Source organism: Drosophila bipectinata, chromosome 2R (genome assembly GCF_030179905.1).
Source record: "Drosophila bipectinata strain 14024-0381.07 chromosome 2R, DbipHiC1v2, whole genome shotgun sequence".
NCBI lineage: Eukaryota > Metazoa > Arthropoda > Insecta > Diptera > Drosophilidae > Drosophila > Drosophila bipectinata.
The window spans coordinates 19,619,664-19,630,586 of record NC_091737.1 but is presented as its reverse complement, the minus strand read 5'-3'; the positions used below and the strand labels follow the sequence as shown (position 1 = coordinate 19,630,586).

Genomic DNA, 10,923 nt, shown 5'->3' with positions numbered 1-10,923 from the left:
GAAAATATCGGTCTTCCGATAAACGATTTTTAACGATAACTCGCATTGGACAATTTTGTAGGGTTGAAAAGTGAATGCTCACAAAAACAACAATGCTCAAGGTGATTCATCGAAATAGTAATCGTCAAATTTTCAGCTCTAGTGAAAAAGTATGGAATTATTCTTGTGTAAAACGTGTAAAACTATCAATATTTTCGTGCCCCGACTCTATATTTCGCTCTACGCAATTGAAACAACAGCCGAACAAGCCTACAATTGATAATTACTTTGTCGCAGAAAGACGGATGCCAGTTATACGTAACATTTCACAACACCAATGCGTTATTTCACTCCATTTTACATTTATTCATCGAAGTAATCATGGATAAATCTGCTTCGAATTAACTTTGGCTAGCACCATGCCACCCAAAACAAAACACAAGAAAATGGCCTTTCTAAAGGAATCCTCCCAACTCGCTTGTGTTTTAAAGAACAGATGTCGAAATTTCACACCCTTTGGGGAGCGCTGCTTAATCACTTCCTCTTTGTTGTTCGCTTGATCGCAAATATGAGTTCTCCCATCTATGAGCAGTATCGGTGCGCTTCTTGGAAGCCAAAAAAGGTGCAGGATAAGAAGGAAACCACGAAGCAGCACGAATCGCGCAGAACGGGCGCCGAGGAGCTGCTTATGCCCAACCTGCATCCAGAACCGTTAGCCACCATGATGTCGTTCCAGTTGATGGCCATGGATGTTGTCACCCAGATGCAAACAGCCCTGCACAAGTGCGTCAACGCGGCCCAGAGCCCGCCTAAAATGCCGGGACTCGAGGCATTCCAGCGGTCCCCCTGCTACTTCTTCATTGACCTGCATCCGCAGGCGCGGCATCCCTTCAAGGAAGCCGCGGAGGAAGTCAGCTCTAGTCAATTGTCCAGTGACAAGAACAACAACGGCTCACCCGCGAAGGCGCCCCTGAACCGCCAGCGGAGTATTTCCGAGTGCAGCGAGGACAGTTTCATTTGTTTCGAGGAGGACGACGATGAGAACGACGAGGAGGACGACGACGAAGAAGCGGGCGAGGATGACGGAGATGATGATGATGATGACGATAGCAGCGTACAGTTCACGGCATGCTGCGATGATGACGACCCGGCAGTGATCGACCCTTGCGAATGCCCCAAAAACGACAGCTCATCAGCAGCCAAGAAGGTAATTATAGAAAAAAGCTAAAACTATTAGATTTTAAAACTGAATTTTCTTCACACAGGTACGCTTCAATCTAAAGCCAGAAGTTCACGTCATGCTCGCTTGGGACTTTGCTTATCGGGCGGCCAGAAAAAGCGAGTGGCAGTTGATCGCCCGGGATCGTGATCGCTTTCAGAAAAGGATCAAGTGTGTGGCCCCCATTCTAAACCCCATTCTCAGTCCAAATCATCGTGATAGTGTCTACAAAGCGAGATTCTTGAACGTGGGCGAGGACTAGCGAGCGTGTTGGGTATTCATACCTGAATTCACTTTTGATGTACAGATTACAGTTTAGCACGATTGCGACATTAAATTAAGCACAATTCGTTGGCGTGTATAAAGTGATCGGTTCTTACTGGATTTGTGATTGATTTTTCAAGCCAAAAAACTGTTTACCCTGTATAGTATGTCAAAAACCACATCATTTTGCCTTTAGTTTTTAGAAACCTAAGAAGTTTGAATTTGTTGATAACGGGATTAGAATATATATATATATCTATAAATACATATAACTAAATAAATAAGTTTTAGACGTATTCCTTTTGTTATATGTTTTTTTTTAACTAAGAAACTAAGGAAAAAACCCCTTGATGTTTGGCAACGTACACCATTAAAGATAAGCCACGAATACAAATAGATAAGACGGTTAGTACTTGAGAGATGTTAATGCTCCGCGGGGAGCAGTATATTTCATAAGCGTTATCACTTTTATTTCATGATTTCTTCAGTCAATTGCATTTTTAGGGCGATACGCTCCCAAATTTATTTGGCCAATTGATAAACTCCACCGGAAAATATTAGTTTATGTTCTCGGACTTTGCGCTGCAGGAAATGTTTTAGCTCGTCTTGAGTAAACTCGACGCCGCCACTATGAGAAGCAAAAAGCTTCAGCATTTGATGAATGCGATCTATAGGCATAGAGTCCAGGTTTGTAAGCATGCCAACAATGTAGGACCAGAATACCTAAATTAGCATACAATTAATATAAAATCAGTCTGGGCAAAAGGCTAAAATCAACGGCACTTACTTGAAGTTCCTCTTCCCTCTGATCGCTGGCAGATGCCATTGCCGATTCCAAGTCCTCCTCATCGGCTTCTGTAAGACTCATTTCCTCAAACTGCGATTTCTCAGACTCCTTCTCCAATAATGTGAATATCCCAGGAGTTGATTCAGCAATCAAGCCATGGTTTTGCCAAAAGCTCAGGCGTCGTCTCAAAGCCGACGGTGGAACTTTGGTAATAGTGCTTAGATCCTCGATACTCCATTCAGCTAGTATGAAAAATACAGATTCGATTAGAGCCAGGTAAATAGGGATATAGGGTAAGTATATTACATTTATTTTGAAAATGGTAGATGATTACAGCCAGTGTCGGGCTCACCACCATATCCAAGGTTCTGTCCCCGATCTCGATGGAAATATTTACACGGCCAGTCACAGTACGCCAGTTGAGAGTTCTGTTGCCTTTATAGGCCTCATAGGCCTTGGTGTACTTCTTGAATTCGTTCTCCAGCTCCTCCGGCAACTGAAGACTCTCCTTATTAAAGGATGGCCAAAACTGAGCAGAAACTATAAGCGACGAAATGTCGAATAATTGATCTAAAAATAAATAAAAGTTCAGTAATGATCATCAATTTGTGGCTTTTTAAACTTAACCACTCACTTTCTGTGCGATTGCTATCCCCATGAATGTGTGCATTGATCCGTTTGGAGTCGGTTACGTCTTTTAACATAACCTCGCAACTGTGTAAAAGGGATTCCCCAAAACGGATCTTCAACAACTCCAAATTTCGAATTTCCTTTTCCGAGTTAAAGTCTAGCTGGGCCAGCAACCGATCTGCCATCAGATTTCGGTACTCGGTCATAAATAGCTCTTTGCTGCCGTATATGTCGACCACCATTGATATGATATCAGCAGATCTCATGACCCGCGAGTTATTATACTGCATAACATTAGCATCGATTCCGAACGGATCAGGTTCCCAATTTTCCCAGTTGCTGAACTCATCCAAGCCAGATTCCTTGCCGTCCTTGACTGTTTCTCCTTTAGCTAATTCCTCGGAGAGATCCGTAGGGCCCTCTTCCGTGAGACCTGTTACAACACGACGCACAGTGTCGTTGCGCTTTCGAAGGTAATCCTTTATTGGAGCAGTTACCATTTCCAGGATCACTCCGGTATTGTCCAGGTGACGAATAGCCTTAATCGCTGCAACGTAGCCAGTTAAAATATCCATGGTATTGACGCCGGGATGTAAAATTCGAGCTTCCAAAGAACTTCTTAACGACTCGGTTAGGTAGACTCGCATGTCGATCTTCTCCATGCAGATTTTCAAGTCATCTATAGCTGGTATAGAATCTGGATAGTCTGTTGCAAGAATAAGCTATTAGAAGGGATTATTCTTATTTTTAGTTTGCCAAACCTACCGATAATAATGCTAAAGAATTGACTTATAACGCTTTGAGCAAAAGTTTCGTACATAAAATAAGTAAGTTTGACTTTGAACGATTGGACAGACGCAGGAACTTCTTCATCTTGAATACTGTCTTTAGACTTCCACTGTGTGAAAATATTTGTCAGCCACGTCATAATGACCTCTGACAACCACTAAAAGGAAAAGGCATTAAATATATTTTTATGAATTTTGATTTTACTTACCGTTTCAAGCTGTTTAAGGTGGCTCCTGTCAAAGATACCCATACATGTGTCGTTAATATGCTCCTTGATTTTTAGCTTAATCAGTGCAGTTAATGCGCTTCCGGTTAAACGATCAATGAGGTTCATCTCGAACAGCTTCATGTTGGTTTGGTTTACCATTTCGGTCAGCTTCTGGCAACAACACTGCTCTATATCAAAATTGCAACCAATGCAAAGGAGCTCATCGAAAACATCCGAGTCTGAGAAGTATTTAGTTACTGGAACTTATATGGTAGTTTTAAGTACGACTTGTCCTTACCAACTGTAGCCAGGGCGAGATGCGAGGATTTGGTGAAGAGCTTGAAATGTACCCAGTAAAAAGCCCCCACCACCACGCTGAACGTGGGAGGCAACTGGGCCAGCAGAGAATCTCTAAGACAGGTCTTTATGCCATCAACTTGAAGCATCTTTACAGACTTTGGCACCTTGTCCTCCGATCCAATGAGTTGGATCAATCGGGGCTTGGTCTGCGACAGTCCCTGAAACCCTTCGTAAAGCTCATTAATGGCATCGATGAACTGCGTGAAAAGCCTGTTTTTGTCAGGCAAAGCTATGGACAATGCTTGGTCGTCGATGCCACTTTGATCCGAGGACACAACGCCAGATTGAAAGTGCTTCCAAAACTTGGGCACAAGGACATTACGAATGACCGACTGAATCTCCAGATCTACCACAGCTGCGAAGGTTTCAACACTTCCTAAGATAGAAAGATGCCGGCGAACATTCTCGTATACCTTCTCGTCCACTGATTCCGCCGGGACCGTGTTCTATGAAATGTTTTTCAAGTTTAATTCGATTTTTCTTAACGAGAACTACATGGAAACATACCAGGCCTCCAAGAACTGGAAATATTTTCAACACATCCCCCCACAAAGAGTCTATTTCGCTCATTTTATAATTTTTGTTGACTATTGGCAATGCAAAAACATTGCGAAGTAGAAATCAAATTGAAGCTGGTGATGGGAATCTTTTTATCGATATATCGATTGTTTAAGTCCTGCGTATCCGCCAGATACTTTGCAAATCTCAAAGTTAAATTAAAATGGGCATGCTAAAGCCAAAAATACAACTTTCGAAGTTTAATATTTCATGTTTACCTAATACTTATTAAGCTTTACCTAATTTGTATAAAATCTCCTTAAACATTTATATATTTTTCTCATAGGATATCGCGATCCATGATAAGCTCCCACATTTACCCCCACATATTGACAAACAACAGGTTCACTGCTTACATTATATTAAATTCCTCGCATCATACTACTATAGCCAAAAAGTAAAAAACAGCAATAGGTTTAAAAATATATCTTCATGTTTTAGCAAACACAAATCAATTAAAATTAAAATTGCATACGACTTATTTACATACATACAAGTTGAGATTTAAGAACCAGCATTAGACATGAATAGGAATATTTTTAAATTGCGAATTTATTTATGTTTTATTGTACTGTGTGCGTCACCCGACACACGCCCGTTTTAGCCAATATAAATTGGTATGCCGAATGCCAATGGCCTGCAACTTATGGGTTATAGTAAAATTAAGAAACTATCGTATCTTCAAATGCGTCTGCTGGTGCTTCTTCAAGTGGTCACTCCGCACAAATCGGCGACAACACTGCGGACAGGCGTATGGTTTCTCGCCGGTATGCGTCCGGATGTGTCGGTTGAGGTCGTCTTGCCGCTTGAACCCCTTTTCGCACTGCCGGCAGCGGAAGGGCCGATCCTGAACGAACTGAGGCATGCCATAGGTGCCGGGGCCATCCTGCGGCGGTAGCTGAGAAAGGGTATTTACAATTTCGTCGGCCGGCTCGTATTTCACCTCGGGTTTGGCCTGATTAAGGAAGGATGGCATTTGGCTATCCCCAGCGGCGTGAGGAGCCACGATCTGGTACTTGTCACTGTGCTCCGGTCGTTCCAGCTTAATCTTTAGCGGCTTATGCGAGAAATCTCCCAGTTCCGCCAACTGCTGCTGGTGCTGGTGGTTTTGTTCTCCAGCCACGCCCATCGCGGCCATGAAATGGAACCCAGAGTCCGATTCCGGAGAATGCTTCTTCGCAGGCTTTAGTCGCACCCCGCTTGGTACGGAACGCTGTTTCGGAGGACTGCTCTTTAGTTGACGGTCATGCGTGGCCAGGTGTTTGGTGAGGTGATCGCTGCGCGAGAACTTTTTGCTACACTGGATGCACTCGAAAGGTTTCTCGCCTGTGTGTGTCCGCAGGTGCCTGTTTAGTTCGTCGGAGCGGGTAAAGCCCTTGCCACATTTTGGCTCGCTGCACACGAAAGGCTTAATGCCCGTGTGCCAGGTGAGATGGGAGCGCAGGTGGGAGCTCTTGCCGTAACTTTTCGTGCAGTTCTCGTACGGACATACGAACTTGCGTTTGGGGTCAGAAGCGTGAGGTGTTGCCAGCAGTTTAATGCTGGGCATGATGCGGATCTTGGAGTTCCCGCTCCCGAACTCCCCGCCTGCACTCGCGTGGTTCTCGCGATCAGTCTCAGCTCCGTTGTGCACGTTGTTTTCGAGATCCATTGGCGCTACATCGTGCTTGTTCATATCTCCGAAAATAGTGGCTGCCCTCAAAATAACGTCCGACGCCTGTTCGCCAGCCACCAAATGTGCCCCGCCGCCTAACGTCGAAAACGCTGGTGGTGGTTTCATGGGTTCTATGGGCGTTGATGTCGTCAGCATTTGGGGTGTGGGCGTGTTTGGTATTACTTGTGACATTGCGCTTACGTTCGGGGTTCGGGGTATGGTTCGCTTAGCTTAGGGCTGTGTTTCGCAGGTTTTTCTGTAATTGCAAACAGAGGCACTTGTAGAACCCAAACACACGCCGTTCTCTGGGTTTTCCAATTACCCTATTAGTTTTATCCAAAATTCATGTGAAGGAAACTGTGTTCAGTGGGCGTCGGCCGTATTTATCAGTGGAGTGGTCCCTCGTCACCGTAGCCGCGCGGATAACGGTTTACTTTCTCTTCGCGTGTGCCGCACACATTTTCCTATTGTCTATAGCGGGCGCGAATGCATTTTGCACGAAGCGTACTTTTATTTTTATTATTTTATTTATATACTGAAGAACTCTATTTAATTGCGGTGAGATATATCGAGTATTCGATAAGTGCTAGAGGTGGAACAGAGCCAAGCCGTTTCTTGCTCGTGGGAAGCACTATCGGTTGAATAAATTTTCAATAGGACTTTGCCAACTGCCATTAAGTTTTTTCGATCCCATATTAATATAATTATTATTACAGTATTTATTTAATTTTTTTTTACAATTTCTAAAGTAATAAAATTGTTGATAATAGAGTAAAGTAATTGATCACAAAGAAAATTTTAAAAAATCGTTTCTACTGATACGTGTTTTTTGTTATCTGGTCTCACTGACCTGAATTGTTTATGAAATTGGTCTTAAGATGCCCAAAAATTCTGACGATGTTGTCGTTAAAAGAACTAGGTTCCAGCGAAGAAAGCCAACCATTTGGACGCGCGAAAAAATATCCAAACTTATTGAACTCTACCGGGCCTCGGACTGCTTATGGAACCACTATTCTGTGATGTATAAAAACAAAGAGTGCCGGGCTAGAGCCATAGAACACATCTGCGAATCCCTCGGGATAACGAAGATCGACTACGGAAAGAAGGTGCACAATCTGCGGAATCAGTTTAATTCAGAGTTAAAGAAGCTTGAACGCCGCTTGGAGGAGTCCGGCGGTTCCAGTCCTACGGTCGAGAAGGCTTGCCGTTGGGAGCACTTCAACACACTGATGTTTCTGCGCTCGGTGATAGAGCCCCGACCTGGTTACCAACAAACGCCCCAATCGCAATGCAAGGTAGCAACGCTTAACAATGTGTTTTTAAGTATATTAATTTTGCAAGTTTTTCAGAAAATGATCACCAAGCTCGACTATAGCTTATCTGCAAAAGAAGAAGAGCCTATCCCATCGTCAATCGACAGCTTAGAATCAATAGTTTTAGAAAGTGCCAGCGAACCCATACCACCAGAATCTTCACACTCTACCTGTTTGAGGCCCCCTTCGACCAGTAGGCTAGCAATAGTAGAGGCTTCTGCCATATCAACGCCAGTCCAAATCCCGTTAACTGGTCGTGACCAATGGGACGCGTTTGGTGAACTAATTGCTAACGAATTCCGCAATCTAAACTCTGAAATTTTTCGAAAAAGATTAAAGCGGAAAATAATGCAAGTCATGTTGGAAATAGGTGAAGAGGATGATTTAGAATATACCAACAGAAATAGCTGAATTTAATAAAACTATTTTGCATGTACATTTGATGTGTATACATTTGAATTAAGATAGTTAAGAATGTTTAAGTTTAAAATTTCAATTAAAACAAACTTATTGTAATAGTATTCCATGTTCTTGTAGCGATCAATGGTCTTGATGTCAACCAAACTATATAAGTGACGGTATAATTCATTTGCTGCACAAGGGTTCATGTTTATTAACGATCATTTTCATTGAAAAGTTGAAAATACTTACTGTGCAAATGTGTCTAGCAGAATTCGTTTAATTTTATTTTTCCTCCGGCTCCTGTTTTATTGAGACTGGGGAAGAGACAACATCACCTATAATTACCGATATTATATGGGAGATATTATATATGCCGATATTATATTTTCATCTTCAATGAAAGACGCTGAAAAAAATGTATGTTTTATGTGAAATTTAAACTTTAGCATCAACGTACGAATCGAATCCCTAATAGCAGAAGAAACACGGTAATTCACAGCACGTTTAAATAATGGCTTTTTTAGCATTTTATGCAAAATCTTCTTTTCGAAACGTTCCTTCTTCTTGGCCTCTTTCAGATCCTCCTTGGCCTTATCAAGAGCTATAGTAATACCATCCAACAGATGCTGTACTTCACGTACGGCCATGTTTTTGGCTTTCGCTTCCTTTTTTGCATTCAAATAATTTGAACAAGCTTTTATAATTTCCGATTCTTGACTCATTTTTCGACCTTTTCCCTTCAGTTCTCGGATGAAAATGATTCTTGCTGACGATCTGACTTGGGACGTCAACTTTTTGATTCTCATACTAACGGTTGACATGTTTGAGGTGAAATTTATTTCAAAGTCTACTAGGATAATGCGCAAAGTACTTGCAACAATTTTTAAATCAAACTCCTTTTCAGTCACTTTCTATGTTGGTATTTAAATTATTCGGTATATTTATTCAGTAAGGGGAGATACATTGAATCAATGAAGCTTAACATTAACGGTACAACAATCCAGAGAGTGCTACGACTGCTGTTGGAAATTCTCGAAAAACTGTAAAGATTGAGAGCATTGTTTAAATGCAAATTATTGCAGTATTTTTTCTCATTCGAGAAACGTACATTTGTCAGAACTTAAAGTCCTTGATTGCCTGTGGCAGGTCAGGTAACTTTATGTCTTTGATTTGTTGAGGAATGTTCATACTCTTCACAGCGCTTACAGCCCGAGCAGGCGCTGCCGATATTCCGGCCTCCTGCTTAACCAGCTTATTCTGCTCCTCGATCCTGGCCATAATGTCATTCATATTGGTTTGCAGCACCATTCCGCCCATTACCAGTTCTGAAACAGGGCGTATGGATAAGTGGGTCTCTGAAATGTACAACTTTTCTTTACCTGAAAGGATGTGATGAACTGCATCTGCATGGAATATCAAGTCCAGTTCGCAGACATTTTCGAAGCACTTGTCAAGGGTCTCGACAAAGACCTGGATAAGATCGAGGATTCCCAATTCACTCTCCGAGGAGTCAACGCAGAATACAAAGTACAGCGTGGCATAATGACGATAGATGAGCTTATAGTCTGATCCACCAATCAAGCTGTACAATGAAAAATTTGGTTTTATTCTCAGTGCCACTATAGTTGATTATTGAAAAGTTATGGTAGTACTCACCTACCGCCTTCGAGAAAGTTGCAAACATTGTCATCCCGTTTGGACACCAGCTGAAAAGTTTCCTTTATGATTTGCTGCTGCAGACTTTCATCCTGCAATGAGAAACTGATGTAAGTCTGATACTTGACAATATATATAGTAACTTACAAAATACTGGTAAAATTTGGAAAGCCTAGGCTTCCCGTGGTTATTAAAAACAAGAATAGCTTTAATCATTTTCAGATTGCGTTTAAACCAGCCAGCTGTTTTCGTTTTCAGCCAGGGCTGAAGAACTGTTTACATGATATGGTTTTTATCGATGTTATATGTTTTTTTAATTTTATAAATAAAAATAAAATTTTAATTGATTGATAATGTAAAGTCCTTTTTTTTTATTAATAAAAATCTGTATTGTATTTCAAACGCCAAACAGATTATTTTTTTATTTTTGTCCATCTCTAAGACCTCGAGGCGTGTGGTTTGTTTATTTATTTTAATTTCTGATAAGAATGAATATTTTGACAAAAACAAGCTTTTCCAGCAGGTATTTCCCATTTTCCTATTAAAGAAACCTATATTCATAAAATTAATTGTTTTTAGAGTGAGTTCTGTTTTAAACAAAGACGTTAAACAATATGGAAAGCAATTTATGTTCGATACGAATGAAGATACCTCTTGGAGCTCAGACGAGGTGTGTTATATTTTTTATTTAATTTTATGTAAAATAAAATTCAATTTAGATAATACTCAATTCAATATAAACATATTTTTTCAGGGAACACCCCAATGGATTGTCTTAGCTTTCGATGAACCACAGAATATCAATGGATTTCGTTTCCAATTTCAAGGCGGATTTGCTGGTCAACAGTCGAATATGGTAATGTATTCAGCGGATGGAGCGGAAATTCACCAAGAGGCTTTTTATCCAGAGGATATCAACTCTCCTCAGGAATTTAAAATTCAAAACACAGCCCATGATAAAGCTTGCTCCAAGATAAAGTTCGTTTTCCATTCCAGTACAGATTTGTTTGGAAGAATTATTGTGTATAATTTAGAACTGTTAAGCTAAGCCCAAATGTACTTATCAAATAAATATAGGAAATGTTTTTGTTTCACCATATCAGC

General features: G+C 41.2%; 6 protein-coding genes across 6 annotated transcripts; 3 read left to right on the top strand and 3 right to left on the bottom strand.

Moving 5' to 3' along the window:
- The first annotated feature begins 121 nt into the window (after nucleotides 1–121).
- On the top strand, nucleotides 122–1,758 carry PPP1R15 (Protein phosphatase 1 regulatory subunit 15). The gene is made up of 2 exons (XM_017234750.3): nucleotides 122–1,186; nucleotides 1,245–1,758. The coding sequence occupies exons 1-2, from the start codon at nucleotides 476–478 to the stop codon at nucleotides 1,458–1,460; spliced, it is 927 nt and encodes a 308-aa protein (XP_017090239.2). The 5' UTR covers nucleotides 122–475; the 3' UTR covers nucleotides 1,461–1,758.
- Nucleotides 1,759–1,875: 117 nt separating this feature from the next.
- Nucleotides 1,876–4,899, bottom strand: mr (anaphase promoting complex subunit morula). Its single transcript, XM_017234740.3, has 8 exons — nucleotides 4,744–4,899; nucleotides 4,175–4,682; nucleotides 3,877–4,115; nucleotides 3,645–3,825; nucleotides 2,884–3,585; nucleotides 2,556–2,819; nucleotides 2,250–2,491; nucleotides 1,876–2,185 (listed from the first exon to the last, which is right to left on the bottom strand). The coding sequence occupies exons 1-8, from the start codon at nucleotides 4,804–4,806 to the stop codon at nucleotides 1,985–1,987; spliced, it is 2,400 nt and encodes a 799-aa protein (XP_017090229.2). The 5' UTR covers nucleotides 4,807–4,899; the 3' UTR covers nucleotides 1,876–1,984.
- Nucleotides 4,900–5,205: 306 nt separating this feature from the next.
- On the bottom strand, nucleotides 5,206–7,039 carry LOC108120904 (zinc finger protein 436). Its single transcript, XM_017234748.3, has 2 exons — nucleotides 6,771–7,039; nucleotides 5,206–6,704 (listed from the first exon to the last, which is right to left on the bottom strand). The coding sequence occupies exon 2, from the start codon at nucleotides 6,638–6,640 to the stop codon at nucleotides 5,465–5,467; it is 1,176 nt and encodes a 391-aa protein (XP_017090237.1). The 5' UTR covers nucleotides 6,641–6,704; nucleotides 6,771–7,039; the 3' UTR covers nucleotides 5,206–5,464.
- Nucleotides 7,040–7,273: 234 nt separating this feature from the next.
- LOC108120907 (uncharacterized) lies at nucleotides 7,274–8,197 on the top strand. Its single transcript, XM_017234751.3, has 2 exons — nucleotides 7,274–7,743; nucleotides 7,798–8,197. Exons 1-2 carry the CDS (start codon nucleotides 7,327–7,329, stop codon nucleotides 8,170–8,172), a joined length of 792 nt encoding a protein of 263 aa, XP_017090240.2. The 5' UTR covers nucleotides 7,274–7,326; the 3' UTR covers nucleotides 8,173–8,197.
- Nucleotides 8,198–9,071: 874 nt separating this feature from the next.
- Nucleotides 9,072–10,111, bottom strand: or (AP-3 complex subunit sigma-2 or). Its single transcript, XM_017234752.3, has 5 exons — nucleotides 9,967–10,111; nucleotides 9,820–9,911; nucleotides 9,543–9,745; nucleotides 9,272–9,488; nucleotides 9,072–9,203 (listed from the first exon to the last, which is right to left on the bottom strand). Exons 1-4 carry the CDS (start codon nucleotides 10,033–10,035, stop codon nucleotides 9,277–9,279), a joined length of 576 nt encoding a protein of 191 aa, XP_017090241.1. The 5' UTR covers nucleotides 10,036–10,111; the 3' UTR covers nucleotides 9,072–9,203; nucleotides 9,272–9,276.
- Nucleotides 10,112–10,238: 127 nt separating this feature from the next.
- Nucleotides 10,239–10,918, top strand: LOC108120893 (nuclear receptor 2C2-associated protein). The gene is made up of 3 exons (XM_017234733.3): nucleotides 10,239–10,342; nucleotides 10,399–10,489; nucleotides 10,574–10,918. The coding sequence occupies exons 1-3, from the start codon at nucleotides 10,308–10,310 to the stop codon at nucleotides 10,865–10,867; spliced, it is 420 nt and encodes a 139-aa protein (XP_017090222.2). The 5' UTR covers nucleotides 10,239–10,307; the 3' UTR covers nucleotides 10,868–10,918.
- The last annotated feature ends 5 nt before the right edge of the window (nucleotides 10,919–10,923 follow it).